The sequence below is a fragment of the Drosophila melanogaster genome, chromosome 3R (genome assembly GCF_000001215.4).
Source record: "Drosophila melanogaster chromosome 3R".
Taxonomy (NCBI): domain Eukaryota; kingdom Metazoa; phylum Arthropoda; class Insecta; order Diptera; family Drosophilidae; genus Drosophila; species Drosophila melanogaster.
In genome coordinates this window covers 19670972-19698876 of record NT_033777.3, presented here as the reverse complement: position 1 = coordinate 19698876, position 27905 = coordinate 19670972, and the positions used below count along the sequence as shown (strand labels likewise).

General features: G+C 42.5%; 1 protein-coding gene and 1 non-coding gene across 3 annotated transcripts; one reads left to right on the top strand and one right to left on the bottom strand.

The window, feature by feature from the left end:
• Positions 1–134: 134 nt before the first annotated feature.
• Positions 135–27427, bottom strand: Naam (Nicotinamide amidase). Of its 2 annotated transcripts, none has more exons than NM_001275809.1 (7): positions 11893–11967; positions 11580–11747; positions 10512–10698; positions 2221–2325; positions 1431–1565; positions 911–1351; positions 135–813 (listed from the first exon to the last, which is right to left on the bottom strand). In NM_001275809.1, exons 2-7 carry the CDS (start codon positions 11663–11665, stop codon positions 694–696), a joined length of 1074 nt encoding a protein of 357 aa, NP_001262738.1. In that variant the 5' UTR covers positions 11666–11747; positions 11893–11967; the 3' UTR covers positions 135–693. The 2 variants fall into 2 exon arrangements, with proteins under 2 accessions (NP_001262738.1, NP_732446.1); NM_169872.2 differs by lacking the exon at positions 11893–11967 and adding an exon at positions 27134–27427 and having other exon boundaries at positions 327–813.
• On the top strand, positions 26528–26600 carry tRNA:Val-CAC-2-5 (transfer RNA:Valine-CAC 2-5). Its single transcript has one exon. It is a non-coding gene; the product is annotated as a tRNA-Val (tRNA).
• Positions 27428–27905: the final 478 nt, after the last annotated feature.

Here is a 27905-nt window from a genome sequence, read left to right as displayed (position 1 = left end):
ATTGGACACTGATTTGACAGATATTCGACAAACTGGAGCGTGTGAATCGCACCATAAGAAATAAATTACGAATTGATATTTAAGCAACTTTTGAACTATTGGTATCAATTTATGTATTTACTTTATTCACCCCTCAAATAGGTATTATCATTTCAATTTGACTTTCCCACTTCCATACTTTTATTTGAACATTTTTAAGTACATACAATATTTCTCACTGAAGCAGTTGTTCTATTTTGTTTTAAAATAAATAATTTTCTCTACTTATATATTTGTTGGTTGTATATAATATCAATTTGATTCAAACAGGTGCAGCGCACAACATTAAGAACCCTTAGTACTTTATTGCTGTTGGAATTGTATTTTATGGTGCTTGGGTTATAGAGAGAGCTCGGTAATACTTAAACGACATTTTATTTACCTCAATATCTCCGTAGGCAAGAACTTTGCACTTTTCGTTTTCGATTGTTGTTAGTATTGTAATGTCATGTAAAATCCACATGGATAACAGGCTTAAAAAAGATTTTACCAATTCTAGAATATTTTTAGCAAAAGCTAGCCAAACTACAGAGGCACTTCACAGGTGATCTAAACTAATCTAATCGAAACGATCTAACCGTCGACTACACAAAAGCCTTTTGTCTTTTTATATCCATGAAAATAAGCCTAGCGTGATTTAGTTGCCTCTCGCATTTAGTATGAGGGCCTGAAGCCATTGCGTTGCGAAAGAACCGAATCGGGGCTCTTCAGCTCCATGGCCAGTTTGTAGCCCAGTTCAGGACGACGATCCCGACCCTCGGCCATTGCCTTGACCTAGAATTGAAAAATGAATATTACGAATTAGAAAACAATGATTGTTAGTTCTCGGTTTGGAAAGTGTGGAAACTTTTATCACCGCGTTAGACCTTACCTGATTAGTGTGGACTATAACGCCATCGCTGGTGTTGACCTTCTCCTTGGTGTGCTCGATGTCGTGGACATCTGTACCCCGGCAGCAGTCGTCGATGAGGATGGTCCTGTATCCGGCGGACAAAGCATCCACGGCTGTGGCTCCAACGCAGACGTCATAGGCCAATCCGCACACATAGATATCCGTGGCGCCCTTCATTTTCAGCTGGGCATTTAGAGTGGTGTCAGATAGCTTCTTGTTGTCCCAGAACACCGAATAAGAGTCCACCTCGGGATTAGTGCCCTTGTACACCTTGATGCCGTGGTCGACCACTTTGAGGTCCTTGTGCAGCTCGGCTCCCCACGAGTCCTGGACGCAGTGACGTGGCCACAGGCGCTGCTTCATCGGCGGCGGTCCTGCGAAAATGACCGTGTCAAACACCTTGGCGGAATCCGAGTCCAACTAAAGAGCGGGGGGAGATGACAAAGCGGATGTCTGTTAAGTGTCCGACACTTCCGTTCAATTACCATCGATGTCTTACCGCGGAGGACTCGTCCATGGGGCGCATTTTGACATTATCAATAAATGAAACGTGATCGCTGGGATGCCAGTCCAATGAGTAGAAGACGGCATCAAAGTCCACCGTATCCAGCAGCTTGTTGATGGGCTCCAGTATCTGCAGTAAAGGTGAAGTTGGGATAAGAAGCTGGTTAGGAGGCGGTGGCACTTTACACACAAAGTCAACTTGAGAGCCGGGCGGAGTCCATAAAGCGACGAGACGGAAGTGCGTGTTATTAATTTTGACAAATTTTCATGTACCAGCCACAGAGCCATGTCAGTTTCCAGATGGAAATGGAAATGGAGTGGGCGTTGGAGTGGCATTGCGGGGCACTGAATGCGAGAGCGAGCGGGTACGAGAGATCTCGACGACTTCCGGCGTGTGTCGCAGCGCGGAAGCGACTTAAGTAAAGCATATCCGCTTCCGCCTCTGCACTCCCCCACTCTTTCTCTCACTCGCTGCCTCTCGCTGTCTCTCTCCTCTCATCTCGCTTCTTATCCCTGGAAAGTATCTGGTATTGAGGTCTGACATGCAGAGCGCCCATCCCCCAGGACCAGCTTATCCTCATCATCTGGAGCGGCAATGACTTTGTCTCGAACCCGGTCCGGGCCGGGCCCTTCATTTTCATTTCTTGTTACGCTTTACTTTTTTATGTCCTTCCGTCGTCGCCGCTTACCGCACCTGTCGGGGCTAAGCTGCTGGCCAGGTAGCTGCCACATTAACCACCCGAAAACCCCGCCCGCCCGCATCCATTTGTGACTCCGAAGCTCACCTCGTGTCCTTGCTGCTGTGCACTGCAATTACTTATATCCAAGGAACCACTTATAAAATCATTTTGTACATCAACAATGAGGAACGCGTTCACCGGTCGCACAATCTGCCAGAGAAGAGGAGAAAAAAAAGCGAGAGAGATGGTGAGTATCACGAAAATGTTACAGCGGGAAACATGAGCAGCCACGAAAAAAAAGGAAAACAGGAGCAGGGACAACGGAAAAATGAAAGAAAATTGTAAGAAAAATTGTATGGGCAAAGTAAGTGAAGCAGGCGCCACAAAGGCGGTACGGGGTGCAAGGTGAAAGGAGAGGCGAGGCAAGGGGGCGGGGCCGTTTCTGGGCGGACCCAGAGTACCCGGAGCACAAACATGAAAACCTAAAAGAAAATTTGTATACATATATGAGCTCTGCATTAGCGTGTGCGTGTGTATCGGACTCTTTGTATGTGCGTGTGTGTGTGCTCTCCGTCGACTGATGAGTTTCTTTTTTCGCCGACCGGCGTTATAAATGCGTTTTAAATGAAGTAAAAGCCAGTCAAAAAATAAGGGAATAAAAAAAATAGAAATATAGAAGATCCATTTGGAGGTATAGGGAATTGTGGGTACGCTTTTTATAAAAAGAAGTTAGGTATGTCTTCTTTGATATTTTTTATTTATATATGAAAAATCATATTAAAGGATTTGGATTTGTTTGAACTACAAACAAATTCTAAATAACTTTTATATATTCTATATACGTTGCACTCTATTTGTTTAATTTTAACATTTATTTTTTAAATGTTCGAAATATGCTATTAGCTTTAATTTCATAGATAGCTCGCTTCATTGCCTTATACATTTTTCCTTTTTCAATGCAAGTACTTGTTGCTCCATGAAAAATAACATTGAATATTGTGATGTTTTACTTCAATTTAACCACTTTAAAATAGCTTTTTAGATTTTCTGGGGCCAACCGTTGTTCGCCATCCATTATTTCTTTCCATTTTTTTTTTATGTAGAGCATCTAAATTTCTCGCACAAACTCACGCGCAGACTTTGGCAAACACAGACACACAGGGAGCAGCTCGTTAGGTTGTCATTGCTATCTTGACTGGCAGCAGGAGCAGCGGCATCATCAACAGTGTCGAAAGCATCATCAACAGCCCCATTCCCCCATCCCCATTTCATCCTCATCCCCTTTCCCATCTGAATTCTGCTGCTGCTGCCGCTCATTCTCGTCCTCTGTCGCATCCTCGTGGCTCACTGTAAGCTGATTATGTTCGAGCATATTTAAAATTAGTGAAGCGCTTTTAATTTGTTATTTATGTGCACGCTGATTATGAATGATTATGATCTATGCGCAAACACAGACGCAGTTGCAGCTCCTGCTCCTGCTTTTGCTTCTGCTCCGGCTCCGGCTTGTTGTCGTCCTGCTGCTCCTGCTGCTCCAGCTCTTCCAGCTCCTTTTGATTTGTGTTGTTTGGGCTGGCAGGGCATTTAAAATATGTCATCCAGCTAAATGCCTTAAAGCGCTGGAACGTGCGCTGCAGCTGCAAGGATCCACAAGCAGGTGAACCAAGGAGTTCTGGGCAGCGGGGAGACAGCGCTTAAGCAGTTGATGATTTATCACCATGTTGGCAGTCGCACTTGCCACTGGGATGCAACCACTTTGGATGCCAAGAGAGGAGAAAGGAGATAGCAGATAGGAGGCGCCAGGCGGTAGAATGGAGCCCACAGTCGAGAGGAAGTGATTTACATTTACATGACGAACATTCTCAACATTTTGAGAATAGTTTCCAACTGGGGAGCAGTGGTAAGGGGGGCTACTGCAGCCAGATAATAGCCGGATCAAGGTAGTTAATGTATCAATTTAGCCAAGTTCGTGTGTGTCGGATGGAAACCGAGTGTCTAAGTGAAAGGAAGTGTTGGGTAATTTGGGTTCAGGGAATGCCTGGGAAGATTAAATGCCCGGGATACGAGCAGCGACAGGATCTGCTGCTGATATGACAATAACTCCTGCTGAGAAAATGTTCTCGGCAAGATTGGTTGCTCATACGACATGTTGTACGCGATAGCTTACATTACAAACTCAAGCAGTCCGGAGGCTACTCGGGGTCCTTGTTTAATTCAACTACAAATCAAAACTAACCCCTTCTTACTCAAAACTCAACTTCAAACAATTAAGCCAGACACATTAGACAAGCCAGGGAGCTGAGCCAAGTTAATAACTGGGGGCAAACACGGCCAAAGCCACAAAAGGCTCTGTATAGATGGGATGAAGGTAGAGATGGAGATGGCAAGCTCACTGTCTGCCGCAATTTGCACATCAAGTTGCTCTTCGCTCACCTCAAGAAATCAGGGGCAGGCTTCCAATTACGGGCCATCGGGCACAGATGCTACCCAGGATCCAGCTCCGTCATCATCGCCCATCATCGTCCGGCTGCTGCAAAACTTGGCAAATTAACACGCACCCCATCCTCAACTGCTGGCCAATATAAACAAGTGACCTCTGGGCATTTGTTATAGCATAGCCCCCCCGGAAATCGGCATCTTAATTTAAAGTTAAAACTATGAATCTCTAATGAATGAGGCCGCCGCACTTCTCGTTCCACAAACATGCTACAGTTAAATTAATTATTGAAGGCTAGATGGTGGGGCTCAACCACAGGTTGGTTTTTCGAGGAGGATGGAAATTCTTGGCACCTTTCGGTAACCACAGCAAATCTTAAATTCAAATTACACTTTAACCCGAACAAAGAGAACAAGTTATAGAAATAACTTTGTCAGATCCACACACACTCTTGCTCGGGGAAAACTTTCTTCTTTCGGTTCGACTCAATTTCGGTGGCAAATAAATTTCAAAATCCGTAAAACCCAGAGCGTCGACGTTTTTTGGGGTTACCGGGAACCACCAAACCCAATCCCGATCCCAATCCCAAATCGGGCGCCCAGGCCAACTTCAATTCATTCAGGCAGACAAACTGTCAAAGTGTTCGTGTGTCTATGGGTTTTGAGCCAAAAAAGTTGCCAAGCTAAACGAGTGACGACGAGACGAGAGCCACGAATCGAATCGAATGGAATGGAATTCAACTTGCTATTGAAGTATGTGCCAAAAAGGCGAACGTGCCGAAGCCAGACCAGACACACCCACATGGCAGACTTGCCATCCATATATATATATATATATATATATATATACGGATGTACATATATTTGGTATAACACATATCCCCAAAATGTACACCTTCGGGGGAGGGGCAGCGGAGGCAGGTGCTAAAGCAATTTCCGCTCCGAAATTGTTGCATAAGTTGGTGGCTGCCAGTCGCCGGAGACTCCCAAGCGTACATACGTACGAGATATACATACATATATATGGGAACAGAGATATATATATATATATACAAATATATTTCGCATAGGCAGACAGTCCTCATCGTCCTGACAGTTTTGTGGACTTGTGGGCTGAGCCGGGCTGGGGCTGACAGTTGCTGGAAAATTACATTATACAATTTATGCGGCTGCCAGACAGCCGGGCTGAGGAGTAGAAAGGTGGGAGCTGCAGCCGCCAAAAGAAGTGAAAACTAACTATAAATAAGCGCCCAGAACTTACGCTGCTATTGGGGTAAAGGTGTCTTGAATTCCGACCGAACTTATGGATGGTGGGAAATTGTTTTGCTGAGCCGATTTCGATTAAGGCTAAAGTTTGGTAAGGTTTCTGCACAAGTAACTAGTACGAGTATATATATACACTTTGTGTGGAAATGGGTGGTGCACCTTTTTACAGACTTATCAGTTTAATGCCAAAATAAAATAAATGAAATGAAAAATACTTTCTACGGAAATAGGCTAAAATGTCGGTGAAACGTTCCACTTTAAGATTCCAGATAAAAAATATTGTGACAATTATTATACAAATAATACTACATATAGTTAGTTACCCTTTACTTTACGTGATCATTAAGCGAATTGGAAAAATCATTACTTGATTTATTGCCATAATATTTTAACTACGCAAAGAACCTGAAAAATTTCCCCGCAATCACTGGTCACCCAGCTGACAGGAAATCAAATTGCAGATTCTCGTCCTTTTTTCTCCAAATTTACATTCGCGCCACGACGGCCGGATTGGCCGGCCCTAGTTAACCTGTAATTTATCGTATTTTTTCGCTGATTCTGTTCAAGAGCTTAAGAAATGGCGACTCATTTTTCAATAAAGTCCAATCAACTAAAACCAACTCTCAGACTGGTCACTAAATCAGTGAATCTGGCTCCTTTTGGTCATCCGGCCCTCGCTCCCTCTGATTTCCTCCTTCGCTGCTGTTCATTTCCGGTGACTTTTTCGGGGGTATGTTATAAGTCATTAACTTTCTAAATAATCGCCGCAGCGTGTCAACTTTGGTCGTTAAACTTTCATCAGTCGGCGGTGGAAGCAGTGGAATCGGCAGGGCTCGACCGCCAGGGGAAAATCCAGCAAGCCAGCGACCAGCAAAAATTAAGCTCGGAAAAATTGGGCTTGGAATCGAGCGGGGCAAGCACAGGAAAAACTGAGCAAAATTTATAGCACGATATTATTTTCCGCTCGGTGAGCAGAGAAGTTGTGAGGCGACTTTTGGCACTCACTGTAATTCTTCTGCCCGCCAAGACATAGAGCACTCGCCGTGTCTTTTTCGGTGTTGGTGCGTAACTGAGCACAAAAAAATGTCCCACATTTTGTGCCATAAATGAAGACATTATAAACGACACTGTCTGCTTTTGTGTCGCTGCCTGTGTGTTTGTGTGTGTGTGTGTGTGTCTGAGTGTGTGAGATGTAAGTGTGTTTGTAAGTGGGGGCCAAGATTAACGGTAGACATTGTAAGACACTTAAAGCTGTTGAAGATTTTTGAGCTGCTTTATGGCCAGGGGGTTCAATGAACTATATGATGATGCGTTGTATGATATATGACTACCACGCCCACAACCCAAACCCAACGCCCACTCCCTACTGCGTATGTGTGCGTTTCCACAAAGGAGCAAACGAGCAGGTGAGGTGGCCATAAATTTATTATATGAGAAATAAGAGCAGTTTAAAGAAATGAAATATTTACGAACAAAGGAGCCCGAAATGAAAAAAAACGGTATGTACTTGTACCTGAAAAGAATGCCTCTCGCAGTCAATTGAAAGGGCCGAAAATGTCAACGGGAGGCCGCCCAAACAAAAGGAATAGATTCGCATTAAATAAAGTGCCAGGCCAGCGAGTTTATCAGGAAAACGCTGCGTTGTATATGTCCTTTCACCTTTGTCAATTAGTATTTTAAGCAAAGGGACCCAAGAACCTCAAAAACTGAAACTTCACCTCAAGGTCTTTGTCCCTCGTCAAAAACACGGCTCCCAGAAATGTGAAAGCCGCAGCTTTTCACGCTCGAGGCACTTTCCACATTGGAACACGGAAAACCGAACTCTGTGCAGTTGGTTAAAAAACATTTTCTGCACATTTAGGCACATAAATTACGCACTTTCGGGCGGGCAAATGCAAACACAATAAAAACATCAAAACGAAAACGCGCCTCATATTGAATTATGCTTGTAAATCAAAATTGGGGTAAATAATGGACAGACAGTCGGCGACTACCTTTCACATTCAAACGAATTCTGGACACGCGCAATCATTCGATGGAGCCACGGTCGTATTATTTCCATAAATTTGCTTTCATTTCCATTTCCGTTTCCGCAAGTTCAATCGATTTCAATGTGCAATCCCGTCCACACCGATATGTATGTATATACATTTATAAATGTACGAATGTATTTATAAACAGACAGCCGCAGGAGCCGCAAAATATTTAGCGACCGATGCAAATGATTTATGGCGTTAATGTTCTATTTATGCGTTTATTTAATTTGCGTCTGTGTGTGTGTGCCAAAGTTTCATCCTCATAATTCTAAGCTAAACCGAAACCCTCGCCCTTCCACTCGTTCGTCCATCAGTTGATTTGTTTATTATGCAAATTTTTGGGCTTGTCTGTTGTTTTTCCTTTTTTTAGGCGCTGCGCTTCTCTTTCTGATTTCTGGCCCTGCCCCCGCCCATCATACAAACATTAAACTGCAAAATTACCATTTATGCAATTCATGCGGAAATACAAACAAAAGTCAATTTTATGGGGCGGCATTTTTCAGACGTTTTTTTTTTCGGCTAAAGTCCCCATCCAACTCGACTTTATTTCATTCTTCGTGCAAAAACTGCGAATGCGTAAGTAGGGTTTCGTTAGGGACTGTCATTTTTTTAAGTGTTGCCGTTATTACAATATCAGCTGCCGGAAGATTTCATTCGCTTTGCTTTTTATACGTTAATAAATTTTTTATACAATATTACACAATTTGGTGTGTGCCAGCGGAAGGGGCGGTCCCTGTGGGCGGGGCTAAATGGCATATCAAAAATAAAATGATTATTCTTTCCCTCGCTCCCAAATAATTTGTCGCGTGACAATGGAGGGCAGGACTCAACAGGCAACGGCAACACATCGGCTGCCGCTACCACTGCGTATACGTAATGGGGATGCGTCTGTGTTAAGAGGAGGTCATCAAAGTTGATGCCTCCGTGTGGTGGGTGGACAAAAAGAAAGTAAATACACTGCTGGTTCACCATCACATAACATAAAGCTACGAAATATACCTAATATAAATGGTAAAATGATACATGATTAAATCGAAATAAAACGAATGTCTCTGCCCTGAACACCTTTTAACCATGAACAAAATGCAGGAGGTCTTTAGCAGGTGTTCATAAGTCCTACCTAACAGCATAGTAAAATTAAAAACTTAAAGCAGCTTAAAGGTATTCTGTATATCAGGTGGAAACTCATCATTAAAAGTTTGTCTGACGGGAAGACCGCCGAGAAAAGGATGGAAAACTTTATAAATTGTGGAAATATTTAAGTATTAAAGAAGTTTCAGGCAGTTACAGGTATTATAACGTTTTCGCTACGTGCACCGCACTCTATAAATCCACTTTAAATGCCAAAAACAATTTAAGAAAAATGTCAATGAACATTAGTTTACTAAAAAAAAAATATAAAATATAAATTCTGGATAAACTTTACTCTCCAATGAAACGAAAACGATTAAAACATATTTCTAATCTTTGCCTAAATCTAAAAGAACTCTTAAATGTGGAAATGAAACAGGAAACACCATCGTACGAAGAATCTAGCAGGGATTTTGGCCCAAACAAGCAAACAACTCATTTTCTCCCATTTACTTTCACATAAAATTTTATTCAGATTGTTTTATCAATAGGCCAAACTTTTTAGAGAAAATTTCTCGTCGAACTTTGATTTCCACTCGATAAAAAGGAAGAAAATCAAAATTCGCCAAGCTTCAAGTAGCTTAAAGCCGGGTGGTGCAATACATAAAGAAGTCTTTGCAAATTGGTACCATCACGTACGCAATTTTATGGCAGCGACTGTGGCAAACAAAGTTGTGATGCGGATGGAGATGTGCAAAAGTCATAGACTACAACAATAAAATTATTTGAAATTTTTTCTGCCCATTTCTATTTGAATATGCTGGGGCGGAAGACGGAGAGGACTTGAATGCAACTTGGTCCATAATTCCCAACTTCCAGTTCCCAGTTTTCTGTGGCATTTTATTTGTCACGCGTTTTTATCTCTTTACGTGCGGTGTCTGGCCACTGTGCCAGTGTGTGTTCGTTCCTCTGTGTGCATGTGTGTTTGTGTGTGTGTGTGTGTGTGTGTATCTATGTGAGGCAGTCCCGGCATCGGATTATCACATTTGCATATGCCGCCGCCTGCTGCTTCTTCGTTGTGACAGGCCAGCACAATGATGATGATGATGATGATGGAATGGAAATGGGGATGCGGATGCGGATGGAAATGGGAATGGAGATGGAGATGGTACGCGAAATACGAAATGCGGAATGGAAATGATGATGAAAGCATCCCTGCGAGACCCATGACGTGTGACATTCGCTGTAAGCGACATTTTACCGCTGCCCAAGCCCTTAAATCCCCCTCAAATTTCATCCCCGTCGGAACTCCTTGGGACGGCGACTGATCAGGATTGAATTACACACACACAATCCGAGTAGTCGGCCACTTTGATTGCAAATTTTAACTTCATGTGTGTGGGTGAGTCGTGCTGGTGGTGCGATACATGTTGACAAATATTTTATTATCACATTTTTTTATGATTTTACGAGTCCCCGGATATGAATCACTGAATAACGCAAAACGTTAACCGCAAAACAAGAATTCATAAATAGTGCGAGAAAAAAAATTCAACAAGGACGTGGCAAATTCTCTTGACTCTGGCTCACCGTTTTTATCCACTGGTTCCAACAGAATTTAAACTCCTCCCGGTCGATGAAGCCATCGCCATTCGTATCGAAGACGGCGAATATCTGCTCAAGGCGCTCGGGGGGCACATCGTAGATGTGTCCCTTGTCGTTGCGGAACAGAGCTCGACAGATTATCGAAAATTCGGCAAGACTCAGGCGGTCATCACTGGGAAAAAAATAGGATAGAAAAGCGGGAAAACTCATGTAAGATGATAAGTGAAAGATCTTTAAGAGTTCAGAGGCATAGGAAATATAAGAGACTCAGTCGAATAAATTACCAATTGGGTTTGACTTAAATGTGCTTAAAAAGTTGACTCACTCAAGTTTTTAGTCATAAATTAAACAACAAAGTTTGTAATATTATATATTATTTGTAAACTTCTCTGCTATATAAAATCGACAGTTTTTCAAAAAAGAATCGGATATATTTGTTTTATTATTTTCTGTTAAGGTTTTAATTCACTTAAAGGTTATCCAATTATCAAAAACTCGACGTCAGCCAATCCGCTCTATCATACGAACTTATAAATTGGCTTTTCCAAAGTCGAAATAAAAATCGAAGTGACAGAGCGTATTTTAACTAGACACATTTTATTGATTCACTCTAAAAATGTCCCATATAAAAAGACTCAAAATGTCAATTAGAAATAATGCACGCCATTTTACGTTGGACAGTCTGTTATAAAATAAATTAATTTTCCATTTGCCGGACGGGAACTAAAACATTTTAATGGTTCATTTATTTCAAACGACCGTGAATATGCGTCGAATATATGTATATTTCAGTCGAGTTTTGTTATTTGTTTATTTGTTTTGCCATATAATCTACTTTGCGGCTTGTGATGCCAGTGTTCAGCAAACCCATACACAATTATAAAGGTAATTATATAATTTTGAAAGGAAAATGTTAAAACAAAAAACAACAAAATGATCTGCGTTCCAATTTGAGATTATATAATTACAGGATTAATTTATAAATAGTTGATTACTGACGTATTTCAATTAGTCCGAAATGCCTTGGCTTCTATTTCGCTTCTAGCAACTCACCTGTCCTTGTCGAATGCCGTGAAACAGGCGTCCATTGCTGATCCGTTTGAATCTTCGATGACAATTGGCGGTGTAGGTGAATCCATAACGGCGACGATGTTGCCAACGTCCAAACAAAGCCAACGAATCCAGCAGCGAACTCTCACTTAATGAAGCTCCCGCAGCCAGCTGCAAGTTAAAGTGAAGCCATCAATAATAACAACCGCACACACAGGGCCACACACGTAAACACTGTTGGGTGGAAAAGCTATTTTTCGTCAACAGAGTGAGTGCAAGTGCCACCCAGCCACCCAGCCAACCACCGCCCACTCACAGAACTCTCTGCGCTCACGTTGTTGTTGTTGTCACTCTGGGCCCGGCTTAGCCCGCTCAGCTCGAACGCTTGCCAGTTACTGAAAAACTGGCTGATTCGCTGGCTGATTTCCTTTTCTGCTCGTTTCGATGGCCAAGCGCCGCTTGCCTTCCCATAGTTTTATCGAATAAACAACAGAAACGCCCGTCCGCCCGCCCCACGATTCCACAGCTTTTTGGCCAGGCCAGGCCAGGCCAGCCAGCCGGGGCATTGTCATGGCGACGACGTCATCTTGTGGTTTATTTTATTTATTTGATTTTCACAGTGTACGGGCTGCGCCCCTCCCACTTCCCACCTGCCACTTTTACCCTGCCACACCGCCCACTCAACCAACCATCCATATCCATCCAAGCTTTTGTGGCGGCGCCCGCAGACGATTACCTGGCGTTTTTCCTAATCAAGGAAGTGCGCATTATACACTGAAGCAGATTTATCTGTCCTCTCCATGTTGTGTGTACAAAATTTAAAGAGAGACGGGCATTGTTTAAGTAATTTAATTTATATTTGCACTCAACGGTAACGTAATATGTGCACATTTTAAAGGCTGCAAATTGATACAAATTAATATCGATTTACCCACCTAGACATCGAAAATAATCCAGGTGGTAATTCATTTACGCGTTAACATGTTCTGACACAAATTCAAGGTAATGTGCAAAAAAAAAATATTTATCTGAAATTGAGCTTTTAAACGAATAAATATCACTTTTTGCAATAGTTTACACAGTCATTTTGCATCAAGTAAAAGTTCGCATTAGTATTTGTTGCGTCTAAAATATAAATCAATGTGTATTAAATTTAACGTCTATAAATTCCCATTTTATTTCGCATTTTTCCTTTTCGATTCTTACATTTATGCAATATTTAACTATGCAGTGCTATCGAATTGCCATTATTTCTTTCCCTGTATGTGCAGTGATTTCCTGCTGTTCACCATTACTTCTCACCGGATTTTTGGGGCAAAGTTAATGGCGGGACACCGGGAGGCGAATATGAAAGTTTTCGACATTTAGCCTCGAAATGCGGGCCCTCAGAACGTCAGGGAATCGGAGTTGATTGTTGTGGATATGTGAGAGGTTTTGAAAAGCGTCAAATATGTGGAAGAAGTTGAAGGATCCGAAGAAAGGAAAGTTTACGGAGGCCAAAGGACCGAGGTACAGTTGCGCACGGAGCTCTTGAATTGCCATCTGCTAACAAGGCCAATTGCGTTGGCTGCTTTGGCATTTCTGACTGATTTTCCACGCTCGAGTGTCAACTTTTCATCTAAGTTAACAAGGTAACTCGGCATTTGCAATCGCTTCCCGCTCCCACTCCCTCCTTTCCTACGCCTTTGTTACACTTGCCTTTTTGAGATATTAGTTTTTAAGTCTCGCTTCTTGGATTTCTTCTATTTGAGTTTCGTTTTACAAAAAAAAAAAAAAAAAACCTCCTTTCGTTGCATACATTTACCTGCTGCAGCTTATAACATTTCCATTTTCCCAAAGCCTAAACCCCTTTGCCGCATTCCTTTTCCATTCGCCCGGTAAGCCACAAAGCCATAGATTTCCATTTAACTTTTAGTCCTATTTCATCCAGAGCTCCCAAGTTAAGCTCCCAACATTGTGTCCTGCTCCAGCTTGTGCCATTTGGCCATCCTTCCTTTTTCTAGTACAACTAATGCGCAGCAGGCGATAAATTTAAATTTGGACGGCAATGTATGTGTGTATACTTAATATTAAAGATTTATGCACAATATGTTGGCTGCACAAGGTACAAAAGGCGGCAATAAAATAAAAAATATGCCCATGATTTATGTGGTGGGGCAAGTCTAAGGCAGGCTGTCAGTGATCGCCGAATATCGCTTTAAATTGCCATCCAAAGATGGATAGCCAGATACAATAACAAGTTTGCGGATTCATTTGGCCAATAACTTTTGGCCAGAGATAAACAAACATAAACATGAACAAAATGCCGGCGAGCGATAAAAATGCGCATAATTTCGCTGAGCTCGGCAGAAAGTTTGTCCAAATAAACTTAAGTACAACTCCCGGCATTTCCCAACCTTAACCACCCGCCCCCGCCCCCTCACCACTTTCCATAGGAAAATACAATCCGAAGCCGCTGCTCAGTCAGAGGCGCCCCGAAACACACTAATTGAAAACTATTTTTGGACGGCAGCGCTCCTGGGAGCCCGGGGATCCCTGGGTCTTGTGGGCTTTTGAGCCTTGGGTCCGGGTTTCGGGCTTCTGGGTTTCGGGTTAATATGTAAATGGCGGATAACGCGAAATGTGCAAACTTTGGCTGCGAAACAATTTACGCGGCATTAAGCGAAACGCGTGCGCACACCTCACCTCATGGACTCTCCACCAGATTGCTTTCGATTAAAGTTGTCGACGTCAAAGTCATTGACTAAATAAAGAGCATCCATAAAAACGGCAAAGTAGTTAGCCCCCCACCAACCAACCAAACCGAAACAAACCAAACCAAACCAAACCAAGCCGGCCAAAAAAGCTGAAGAAAAAACTTTGACAATTTGAAAAGACGCGGAAGGACGAAGGAAAGTTCCGCAAATGAAAGCCAGCCAAGCAGCCAAGAATAAGAGAGAAATAACGAAGCCAGCACGTGTCCCGATTATGAGTTCGACTGCCAAAGGTGACAATGGGGGGTGGCATTTTCCAGGTGGCACTTTTCGGGGGTTAAAACTTCAGTTGTGCCACGGAACAGATTTCAAGTTTGCCCCCAATAGATTTTGATGGCCATGAATTGCCGTCAACTGCGTGATACTTCAGAGCTCTGAAGGTTAAGCAGTTTGAGCTTGTGGTGAAAACGTTTTTTTAGGCGCTTTTAAAAACACCTTGGATGGGGGGTGCTGGTGTTCCACAAGTGCACTTGAGCAAATACAGTAATAAATCATTTTTTATTCTATATAAAATAAGAAAGTAAGCCTTAACAGATAAGTGTAACATGACCTAAAACAATAACGTAAAAACTGAAGAAGGATTTCATGGAAAGTAAGAATAACCAGTTATATCAAATCGAACTTAAGTGCTAATCACAAAGGTGCGACTTTGCATCAACTTGTTTTTATCAATTTTCATAGCAACTTCCGACGCCCTGCAATGCCAAAGAATCCGCGAGGCACTTGAAAACTTCTAATGCTCTCCGCGAACACCGAAAAAGTGGGGAAACTTTAAGCTGCCGCCATAAGTCAGCTGGCAGAGGAAAAGCGGATGTGGATGCGAATGCGGATGCTCCATCCGGCGGAGCAGAGTTACGGTGCTCGGGAAAGTGGCAGAGTGGGCGAAAGTCTTGCATAATTTGCCTGCAAAGCGCTGAAAAGTAAATTACCGCCTAAGACTTCCTGTATTTGTTGTTTCGGCAGTGGGCGTGTCAAAAGTAGCTTGTCACGGCGATGGGATCAGCTAATAAACCACGCATCTCGCATCCCGGGCCACAGCTCAAGCAGCAGGACCCGATGAGCAGGCGCGGCAGACGCGGTAGACAGACACAGGAAGCCAGGAAGCATGGAACCCAGGGCCAAGTGGAGCATTTAAGAGCAAACGCCTTTGGGGCTCGTCAATTGAATTGCCAAAAAATTTAGCAGCTTCTGCTCGGCTGGCTCTGGATGGGGTGAATTGGGTAGGATCAGATGATGGAAAATGGAGAATGGGTCTGGGGATGGAGACGGGATACGGGGTAAATCAGGCAGCGGTAAATTGGTATTAAAGCGAATTGCCTATACCGAACTTCAACATGCTCGAAAATACATGCTTTTCTAAAAGTCTAAAAGTCAGAAAACACAATCAAAGGGCATATCTTTCAAATACATGTTTTTTATGATATACTTAATCTGAATTAGTTCGTTAGACCATAAGTCTATTCAAGTCTATTAACAAATTGGCAGGAAAACCATGACTACATTTTCAACATTAATACATTATTTTGTGTTTGATTTTCAAGAAAATGGCATTATACAATATCGTTGGATTTTTATAGATTTTTTTTCCAAGTGCAGATAGGGCTGGGCCTTCTATGTGTGCTGCCTATAAAAGGCTTTCAATTTTTGGTGCTGTCTTCTGGCGCCTGGTTCTTCTAGTATAGGTTTAATGCAGGCACGTCAGCAACAGCAATTTGGAAAGGAGCAGCCGGAAAAGCAGAAGCAGCAGGAGCAGCGATGTGGATGGTAGCGGCGGCAGGATCAGAAGGACGACAGGCTACGACATTGATGGATACGCAGTTAAGGAATGCCGAGTCAGCCTTTGCCTGCAGTAGGTGTCAGTCAGTTCCTCAGTTCGTCAGTCAGTCATCACAGCCTTCCATCAATCCATCCACCCAACCATGCACGGGTGTGTGTGTGTGTGTGTGTGTGTGTGTGTGTGTGTGTGTGTGCGATGGGTGGCACGTGGTTGGCTTTTATCACTTGTTAGTATCTAAAAATACGTGGCCCACATGCCGTCTTTCATTTCATTTCAGTTGGTTCGGTTCAGTTTGGTTTGGTTTTTCGTTCGGTTTTCCGTTCCCAGCAACTCTAGCACCTTCTTCTCTTTCTCTCTCACCTGAACCGCGCTTAAATACAAAATGATAAATTGCCATTTTGACTGCGGTCCCTGGTGCGGCCTCCGATCCGCAAAACCCCCGCCCGTCATCCTGGCCGCCCACTTTGACCCCCGGCACTGCAATAACGCAATGAACTGAACTCCACTCCACTCAGCTCCTCCCGGTCCCAGTTTGTTTTGGCCTCGAATGCCTGCTGCTTTTGCTTTTTGGCCTGCAAACTGTTTTTGGCGCATTGGCTGGGCTGAAAAATGTTGGCGTTACGCGCCGCTGATGTCGACGCCCAGATAACATTAAAACGCGAATACGTGGCTTTGCAAACACCAGGACCACTATGCCGTGCCCCCACCAATATCCATACCAATACGCACACCAATGCCACTACCACTACCACTACCACTGCCAACACCAAGACAAACAGGCACGCACACAGGCACATCTGCATGCCCAGATGGAGAAGATATGGAGGAGCGTTAATGGGCCGCCTCGGATCGTTGATTCTCGAAGGCGAGGAGGGCACAGTGGTGCAATAGTGCCAAATGGAGCACTCTACTCCTGGCCAACTAATGGATTTGAAGAAAATGGTTTGCAAAAAGGAAAGTAGTCTCGCAGATACATTTTTAGATATGCCCTTTGCTGGTGTTTTGCAACTTAAGTTAAGTTAAGATCCAGCTAATAAAGATAGTATTTAAATGGTAAAGTATTTCCCAGATCCTGAATATTTTAAGAGATACTTTTCAGCAACCCTCTATTTATAGTTCAAATTGCATAAATCTAAATGTATTGGTAACAATTTGTAATTGAAAACGTTAAATTGAAAGTTTTATCGAAACTATTTAGACAAAAAGCCCGCATTGGCCTTATGGGAACTATTGAAAGCCAAAGGTCGCCACAGGAATGTCAAATGGCAATTGAAGTTCACAGAGTTTCATTAAGTTTTCAACAGCTAACTGCAAACGCACGCAACCTTTGCCCGATTTTATTTTAATCTTCATTGAAATCGCACTCGACTACGGCTTCCCCAGGGGAAAGTGACCCTCCTTGGCCCATCGACCATCCAATATCCAGTGATAAACACTTTGCCGCACTCTCGGCCACCTCGGCCGGGTTAATATGGAAGCCATCCACACACAATTACCCATAAGAACCCTTTTGGCATTACACCAGCTCTGCTCAAAGGCCATGAACACCACATCCACATCCTCATCCTCATCCTAATCTGACATTGCAGCTTATCCCCGAAACAAAACGATGGAGGAGCCAGATGGCATAGGGGTTCCATTTTGGGATAGCACAAAAAAAAAAAAGAAAGGAGAAACCACTCACCGCATAGCCAACTCAATTTGGTGGCCATCATTGCAAACGGCCAAAAACACGGACAAAACAGTCGCAGCAAACTTCAAATGGCAAATGGCGCACAACTTCATTTAAAAGGCATTACGACAAACATTTGGCCAACAACTCCAGCAACGACAACAACAATGCCAGCGCCAACAGCAAGGATAACAACTACAGGACAACAACAGTTTGCACCTTTTTGGCCAAAGCGTTGACATAAACGCCGGCCCATTAGCATTTTTTATGCATTAATGACAAGCCACAAAAATGGGCACATCGTCATGCATATGAATGAGCCGAAGGAGGCGCAGGATACCTATCAATGTGTGAATGTCCCATGCTGTATGTATGTGTGAGTAAGGGAGAATGACTCGTGCATGTGTATGTGTGTGGCGACAATAGACACTAAAACTCATCAAACGAGCGAGGGATAAAAAGGGTCGAACGCAACGGAAGCTGAATTGGAGGGTGCCCTACATACAAATTAATTGAACTGCTTTCGACTGATTGCAGTCGATTCAGAATTTTAAAAACGCAGTGTTTCACTGGAATTCTTTACAACTGAGAGCCAATACATAAGTAGTTTAAATTAGTTTCTCCTACATATGTAGTTTTTTCAGAATTTTAATTTCTATAACTTACAGCTCATAAATCAGCTCTCAACTTTCAATTACTATATCTACTTGCAAAACTTTAAATAAAAGGATAGGAGTCATGAATATATATTGGAAACAATCCATTAAACATAATACTGATCGTTTAATAAGCTTGTCTACAAATCACTTTAAAAATTCTCCAGTAATCCCCAAATTCCAGAACATATTAAAAATCGAATATTTTTTCGAAAGCCAATAACTTTTTGGCCAATGTGCCTGGCTCACACTTTTACGACCTGTCCGTGGCTTAATAAATTCCGGCTCTAAAAAGCGGTGGAAAAAATATTTTTGACAAACTGCGCATAGATGGCGTACGCTGAGATAGATGACGCCTGTGTTGATAAGCGCTCCCAATTGCGGATGTTTTGAATAATCGATGCTTCCTGCTTGCCATGCATACGTGTGTATGCGTACGTGTATGTGTGCGTGTCTCTGTGTGTGTGTGTGTGTGTGTGTGTTGGTCCTTGTGCTGGCTGGGCTGTGTGTTTGCCCAGGCCCTAGTTTATTTTCCTTTCTATGGCAAACTCCGCTTTTTTCGTTGATTTTTTCACATAAATTTCAATTTTGAATCTCTGGCATTCTGCATTCATATGCAAAATTTCTCGTTTCTCGTCTCCGCATTTTTATTTGCCAATTAAAAACAGCCGCAGGCTCCGTCCTCTAGAATCTCCCAATCCGCATTGCTGCCGCTGCTGCTGATGCAGCGTCGAATTTAAATACAAATTGTTTGCAGTTCCTTCTATTTTGGGAGGAGGCGCTCTGGGCCTTAGTGTTTCTCCACCTGCAGCGGACAAAAGGCAAAGCCAATTGCAGGGTGTTGCATTTAAATTGCACATTGAACTTTGACATTCCGATAGCAATGCAGAGGCAGCCGCAGAAGCGATTGAAGATAGTATCTGGCAGTTGCAGCCGCAGCTACTGCCTTTCATCCTTTCAGTTTCGCCAGTTTGTCCCGGGAAGCTCAATTTATTGGCCAAATATGCAAGCGAAACGAACTGCAGCTAAATGCACGCAAAATGGCAGCCATCGAGGGGTTAAGATCCCACATAGCTCCAAAAACAGTGGAACTTTAATAGTTTAAAGTTTTCATATACCTTTTTTTTTTTTAGATAATTGCCTTTGCACTCCTTAAAAAGGGTTTTCCAGTTGACCTATTTCGGAAAACTCATTCGTGCTTAAAGTCTTATTGACTTTGTAAGAAAGTAAAAAAAAACGAAACAAATCAGTTCGTAACATATTACTTCCACTTGATCGTAATAGTCTTTAAAATGTTTCAATAAAAATTTTTTTATTTTTTTATTTTTTATTGGCAATATTTAGCCAAGTTCTACTGTATCTATAAAGTTTGCCTGGGCACGTGTTGTTAGCTTACGTTACTGATTGCGTCATGAAATATTGAAAGATTGTTAGGCAAATTGCAAAAGGATTGGTTGGAGGCGTCCCCTGTTTCTATGGCAAATGCAGGTCATGCATTCAACTCGCAATTTATTCAAGGCCATTCCAGAAACCTGAAAAGGTCACCGCAAAGTGACTGAAATTTCGAGTAATTCACTTCCAATATGGCAACCAGAAATAAAATTTCCGTGGCAATTGGCCTTTCTAGAAAAGGTCGTGAACCATGCACATGAGCCAAAGGATGCAGTGAGTGTTGTTTAGAATTTGTTACCAGGAAAATGAACTACGAATATGCAAATTAAAGATAAATTCAAACTATATTCTGCACCATAATGACATACCACCATAGTTCTACATAATATGTCTGCTCTTTAAAACTCTGCAGGATATATTAGTGGAGGGCTAGAGAAAGTCCTTTCCAGGCATTATATAAACCGAGGCAGAAATCGCATTGTAGAACGCACACCCAAGGAGATAAGTACACCCTGTTGTGCACACGCATTCAAATGAGCATTCAATTCAGGTCACTAGCCAGGATCCAGAGAACTTTGGCCGCAGAGCGGGATGAGCGGCATTGATTTGATTTGATTTCAATTTCGGGCCACTTTAAATTGTCTTAACCCAAACGCAGGGTGGAAAAACTAGATAGCTATAGGCAGATAGGTCCGGTCTCCAGACCTTTCTCAGCGATTTGGGCCAGATAAATTAAGTAGCTTAGCAAGACAAAAGGCTGAGGGAGAATGGTCATTGAGGCAAACGGTTAAGCTGCTTTAAATCAGAATCCCCAAAAATAACCTTCTCCAGCCGCCCATCAAACTAAGTCGTTTTGGGCGAATCGGGGAAATTTGGGGGAAAAACTAAAATAATAATAAGAGATCGGGGGCGGACAATCTTCGTTCAAGTGGAAGCAGCTGGTTGATTGATTGATTGATTTAAATTAAAGGCATTAAGCGGTCGGCCGGACGTTGGATTTAATCGATCAAGGACACCAAGGAGCGGCACAATTTCCCAATTGAAAATTACTTTATGTGCGCCTACGGCTGCTTAACTTCATCGTAATGTCATTTTCGAGCCCTTGGACCGGGACACTTCACTACAGGCTCAGTTCATCTTATGTCCTCGTATTTTATGACACAAACAGGCGGCGCCTGAATTTACGTGGCTCCTTTGGGCACCATCGCCTTTTCTCCGGCATTCCAAATAAACCAACAAATCAATTTGCCAGGTGCCAGGACACCGACGTCAGGAGCTACGCTTAGCTTTATTTCACTCTTGGCCGAGATTTATGGGCCGAGGGCGCGTGAGCTGGAAAAAAGCATCGGAGCAGGCCGAAATTCGAAGATGGAGAGAGTGTGAGGAACCGGCAAATTGTTTTTGTCTTTCCTTAGGACTTTTTTTTTTATTTGTGCCCTTCTTAGCCAGTGGAAGGAGGAAAAAAAGGACAGTTCAACTGCTAGTCGCAGGGCTTTTGCTGACCAGTCAGCATTTATTATTTATAATAGTCGACGGCTCGCCTTTTTTGCCTAGCAACCTTTCCTAATAGATGGCACCAATCCCAAACCCATCCCAGCCCCAATCCCAGCACGGAATTCCAGTCCCTAGCCAATCCGCCATCACCCACTAGAGCACTTTGTGCCACATTCAATTGCTTTACCGGTTTGTTCCTAGCCGGGCTTCTTTTTGCTCTGCCGGTATTGCTATCAGTAAACATTTTATTGTCACACACTTGGCACAAATGGGACATCGCCGGCTGCCACCGACTACCCGGTTTCCTTGGACCCCCAGTTGGTCCCCAGAATCCGGTTTCCAATCCCCAATCACCCACCCCAAGTCGGAGTCCCTGGCTCGTAGATCTTGGCTCTTATGCGGCAATCACGGCAGCAAACAGTCAACAATGAGATTTGTTTTTGGTTTAAGAGTCTAAGAGCTTTTCAATGCAATCTGCAATAGTCAAAGGTAATTCAGGAATCAAGTGAGTGCTGTAATGGTTTTCTATTCTGTTCAAAGAATTCCATAAAATATGGTAGCTAATAAAAACTCGACTGGAATGTGCTGAGAAAATTGCAGCTCGTAATAAAGGAGCTGGCAAGGGGAAGAACTATAATTTAAGGCACAAAGGTGCATTTCGCTTACTATTTTTGAAATGGATCTCGCTATTGCAATTGAATATGGCTTTTTAGTAGGGCATTGTATTTTCATATTTTATTAAATTACTTCTTAAAGTATTTTAACTAAATCTTCATTGGATAACGAAATTCTTTAAGAATTCTTTAGAGATTTTCTTTTGAGAAACTCTTTTAAAATACCACACCCACACCGTGCATCGACTCAAGGAACATTATTGTTTATTTATCGTCTTAATTCGCTCGTTCACTATTCATTTTTTCTTTGCCCATCGATTTCCTGCCAACGCTTTTTGTGATATTTTCCTGATTTTCCGATTATTGTTGTTGGCCTTTCCACCCAACCCCCCCGTTGGCTTACCTTTTTCCTTTTTTCATGGTCTGTTAAGCCTTTTCGGTCATTTGACTTATTGGTTTTTGCACTGCCCTCAGTGGCGAGGCGAAAAAGAGATTGTAGTCCCTCGGATTCAGCATAATGCAACTGGGCAGGAGGATTCGGAGCAGGTGGATGGGGTGGCTGGTGGTACTTGATGGGAAATGCGTTCATACGGAGCCCTAGGCTGCAGTGGATCCGACTGTTTGCCCACCCAACATCCCAGCCACCCACTCACATGGAAGGGGCGGCGTCTGTTTGTCTTGTCCACTTCCCACGGTCATGTGTCCTTCCTCCCAATGTATGTGTGTGTGAGTGTTTGGCCACACACAAAGATAGCTGGGTGTGCGAATATCTAAAGAAAAGGTCGCCATGGCGTCCAAACAACACACAAGCAGCCAACACCACACATAATGGAGGAAAATATGTATGTGTTATGTGTTGCACAAAAGAAATCGGCGAGTGACTGCAACAAACAACGTATCAGGTTACACTCTCTGTTTATAGTCACGAGCTGTTTGCCACACAAATTTGTATACCATTCAAATTGATATAAATAATACAGCGCACATGTCCGCAGCCAGGATAGACAGGACATATATTATGGAAATGTGATTTGTGGTGCATATTTCTCTTTGAAAATTTGAGATATTTCCCTCTTTCATTGTTGTGCCAATCGGTTTACGAATGGCAATAAAATTGTGTATCACGTTATATTGCTGTATACTATTAGGGATGAGGAATTGAGCCTTGAAGAAAGAATATCAAAAGATGCTGCAGAAAAGTAAAGAAAATCCAAATGGATCCACAATCCAAATAAATCGTTAAAAAAAATGATACATATTCCCTAATGACCAGCCATAAAAATGTAAAATAGTAAAGCAGAAGGACGGAAGCCATAGTCAATCTTATAGACTTAAAACATTACGAAAGAGCTGTGCTATCCTTAATAAAAGTTCAGAGTTACCTTTTTGAAAAAGGCGACTAATTAGTGTACAACTAAGAAAGCGGATGGAATCCCAAACAGGTTGGACTACTCGTATTTCTTTTATAACCAAACCCTGCAAAAGTCGAGAACTTTTTCCTTCCTTCATTTTCCCCTGCAAAGTGCAAATGTTTTTTCCATGAAATATGAAGAAAATTTTGATTGTATAATTTAATTAGTTTTTTAGCACTCAACCGGTGGAAGGGAAACTCCATAAATAACCCATTAAGTGGCTGCGGAAACTTTATCTGCCGTCGATGGTAATCATCCCAGTTAACCGAAACTGCCGGGACTTCAGTCCATTTGAGTGGCTTCGTTCAATTTCAAACTGTTGTGGGCAATTATTGTAAGTTTTTCGCTTGCCATTCCATCTGTTCTCAATTTCGGTTTAAGTGCTGCCGACGCTGCCGCTGCCACGCCTTGTTTTCAATTAAATGAACACACCCACCGCCCACCAAGCACCACCCACCACCCACCACCCACCGGAGCTGTTCCCAATAGCTGGTTTCATTATTACCGAGTTGCCAAATACAAACAAGCCAAAAACAAAGCAAAAACAAAGAAAGCGTAAAATCCATGAAAATTGTTGCCGCAATATTGAAAACGCGCCGTATTTGGGTCTTCGTCGCCCCAAGTAGCCCGCTCCATAGTCCCTCAGTACAAATTGAGCAACAAAACCGCCCGCCGCCCACTGAACACCACCCACCGCCTACTGTTGGAAAAGCAAGGAAAACAATCGGCAGCAGATTAAGTTCATGCCATGCTGCAGTTACATTTACAGTTACAGAGTTCCAGGACAAGCCCGACGACCCCCTCTTTCATATTCATTTTTGTACACACTTTGTGTTATATGTGGGCCAAAACAAATGTTGCCCGAAACCGATTTTCACCCGAAACTGGGAAAAACCCATTCAGAGCATCCTTTCAGAGACTCTTTCAGCTTGCGCTTTTCAGGATCATTGGCAGCGGGTTCGCAATCGTTTTGTGTTTTTTCTTTTTTTTTTGGCGAGGGCCTTAGCAAACGTTGCGAAAATATGTCACAACATTTGTTACACATTTTCGGGTCAATTTTTTATTGCAACGGGCGACTCGACTGTGCTCGACTCTGCATAAGCCGGGCGCCACCCACATGATCCGAAATCTTGTCACAGCTGCTGGCAACTGCCCTACCCTGGGAAAACCGTACACATATCCCAAAAGTCCCATCCCCAAGTCCCCTTTGGCTCCCCTCGTCGAGTGCCATTGACACTAGCGTGTCTTTCAATTAAAATCCATTCAGCTGTAAAATCGTAAACAGTTTTGTGCAGAGAGCAGAACACCCCTGGGTCTGCTGATAATGGAGATGAGGAAACTATTTTGTCACTCTTAAAAATACAAGTACTACTGCCAAAGAACAGGAAAACAAAGTCGATCTTCTGTTACTCGAAGTTCCCGAAAGGACACCTTTAAACGCGTTTTTCATTTAGGTATAAGGACACAAAACATGTTCAAATAGATGAAATCTTTTTAATCAGGCTCAAAAAATTTGAAACAGGATCTTAAACCCAAAGAAGACATTTGGAGAAATTGAGTAAGATAATTTTAAATTCCGCCATAACTAGCTTTCTTTTAAATATGCTGTTCAAATAATTAAATGCCGCTAATGATTGACTTTCAGTAGCTATCTAATGCTTTCCTTGCCAATTGAATTTACAATAGATTTTTGAAATGAACCTCCAAAGCAGTGAACCTGCGTGACAATTCAGTATGCCGAACTGATTGGCCTTTTAGCTACTGGGTATCAGCACGCGAGGCAGCCTGAATGACTGCAAATTAATTATGCACAACAAACAGATGACCCCCAACCGGCGAACGGCGACCCGTGTGGCAAAGACAACAGTATATGTACATTTTCCATGTACTATGGCGCAGCACAACAACGCTAAGTCCGGCGTCTGCCGTCCGGTTTGTCCAGTAATTGTTGCTTTAATTGTTGTGCAATCCCCCAAACCCACACCAAAGCCCAATCCCGATCCCAATTCAAAGGCCGGAGCTCGGAACCCAAAGAACCCCACCCGAAAAGCCGTCACGAATCAGCCTAAGCTGAGGCAAAAAGGGGATGGAATGATCGGAGGCTGCTTCGCCAATGTCGACCGCAAATTAATTTACAACGTAAACTGCAAAATTGAAAATTATGTTGTAATTACTCAATTCTGACGTTTTTCCCATTGACCCAAATTTATGGGGCCGTGCACCAACACCAACTCATAACACATACACACACACACGCACACATATACTGGCGCACATACATATTCAACGCAAGAGTTGAAGGCGCTTCCTTGTGGACGCTTCTTGGCTAAGCTCTTGGATTTACTGACACTGAGAGAAAACACCATTGAATACTTGAAAGTTTTTCCGATAAAAATACTATTTAAAAACAAAAAAGCATATTTAATTTGCGTTTATAAATCAAACATAATTAGCTAACAAGTAAATGAGTTATAAAAATAACTTTATTTTGCCAAGTGTGTTATGTCTGGCCTCAACCTTTGTGCCAATTTAAATGCGTAATTATAACGAGTGCCAGAGAGCAGTTAGAGTCCGTTCTGGCCTGCATATTAATTACGTTCACGGCGCCGCACAAAAGCGGAGTCCTGAAAGCCTGAAAGGGGAGGAAATCTTGGCAGGACCAAAGCAGACAATAGGAATTTTAATCAAGGATCAGCGTGCTCGAATTTATTTAAAGGTGGGCCATCGGAGCACCCCACCCACAGTGTGCTTCGCTCCTGGCCCCTTGGCGCTCTGGTTGGTAATCTGGTCAGCGTGTTTCAGGCATGCCATGAATGCCTTGCCTTACCTTGCCCCTTTCCCAGGCCCTTCTATTCACAAGCACAAATGCCGGCCAATTGTGGGGCTCCGTGAAGAGGGGACAAATAAAGGCTAATTAAGAGCGGAATGACAAGGCGAAGAAATGGGTTTTCATTGTTGCTGCCAAGCCGGGGCCAATGTTATTCTAAGATGGCACAAACTCACGATCCAAAGGTATTTAACCTTTCTTCTCATAAACGTACTATAACTTTCTCCGTAAATCTTTTCAATTTTTATTACCTGAAACATTGAGATAAACTAATCACGTCAGGCTAAAAATAGAAACATAATTCCATTTTCATTGGTTTGCCTCTGGCTGGCCTTAACCGGCCATCTCTTAAGAGTTTCCGTAGTGTAGCGGTTATCACGTGTGCTTCACACGCACAAGGTCCCCGGTTCGAACCCGGGCGGGAACAGTCGAAATAGTTTTTTGTCTTTTTTTATTTCATTATTATAGTTATTTTGCGATAATATTAAATTTAACATAATATTCACATTAAAGATGCGTCATCTTCCCATTCAGGGGCGTTTAATTGGAATTTTATTTGCATCAGCACAATGTGTTCTAACCTGGCATGATAAAATACATATAATGTTTATTTAACAAATCATTTGATTTACAAATTTGCTCGCCTTAAGCCGTATTTATTTGAAGATTTGAAGGGCTGGAGAAATGTTATCTTGGGCGGACACTTAACAGAATCATAAGCTTTCGTCCCGGCTTTACATATGATATGTATGATGAAGCTCAAAGTTTGTGCTTTACACTGCCCAACAAAGATCGACACCCAATAATTATACGAACGAGAAAATAAAACGATTTCAAAACCTTTGGAACTTTTCATTTCACTAGAACTCCCTTGACTTTTTGGACCCGCGTTCTTATACATTTTCATGAATCACACTCTTCATCTTCCGTATAAGAGAGCTTTCTCTTTCGGCTACTTACCACGCGATAGTCCAAAAAAGCTTTGCATAAACAAAACACTCAGAGCTTTCAGAGTCCACGCACCGAATGTGGTAGCAATGTCAAATTCGTGATTATCAGCGTTAATTGTACAATATTATGATTTATTCGAGCTGTAAATCTTCACAGCAAGCACAAACTGTAATTATACCACTTAGAATTCGTTGATGTAGTCAATTTTTTGAGATAATACAAACATTCCCGAGAAACTTAAAGAACTCGCCGGTTGGAGGGAACAATTCGCGTCCGTCAGCTGTGAAAGCTTAATGCCAACTGAGAGAACCGGCATCGAGAAAAAAGCCTTATGCAATTGCTCACGTTTGTTTACCAAGTAGTTCCCAGTAAGTGATAAATAATAATGAATGAAACTTATCTATCATTTAGTCACTTCCCCATTGATAGTTTCCAGAATGTCTGAACAAAGGGGCATAGCTATCGAAATTATAGAATTAAATCCCCCCACTTTATTTCATTGACACTCGTAATTCCAAAAGTTACAAACTGTAAATAATTGTTTGCCGCTCCCACGCTTCGATTCATATAAACTGAAACGATTACTATTGTTTTATCCAAAGTCAATTAGCTTTGGATCATTGGCTTTTGATTGCGTAAGATCATTTTACGATTTCAACCACTACAATACAGCGAATTTTCTCCTACTGCTGCAGAGCATATGACCATATATGGAAAATGATTTTAAAATCACCATATACCATATAAATTCAGGCTATCATTTAAGAAAATCTTGCTAGGG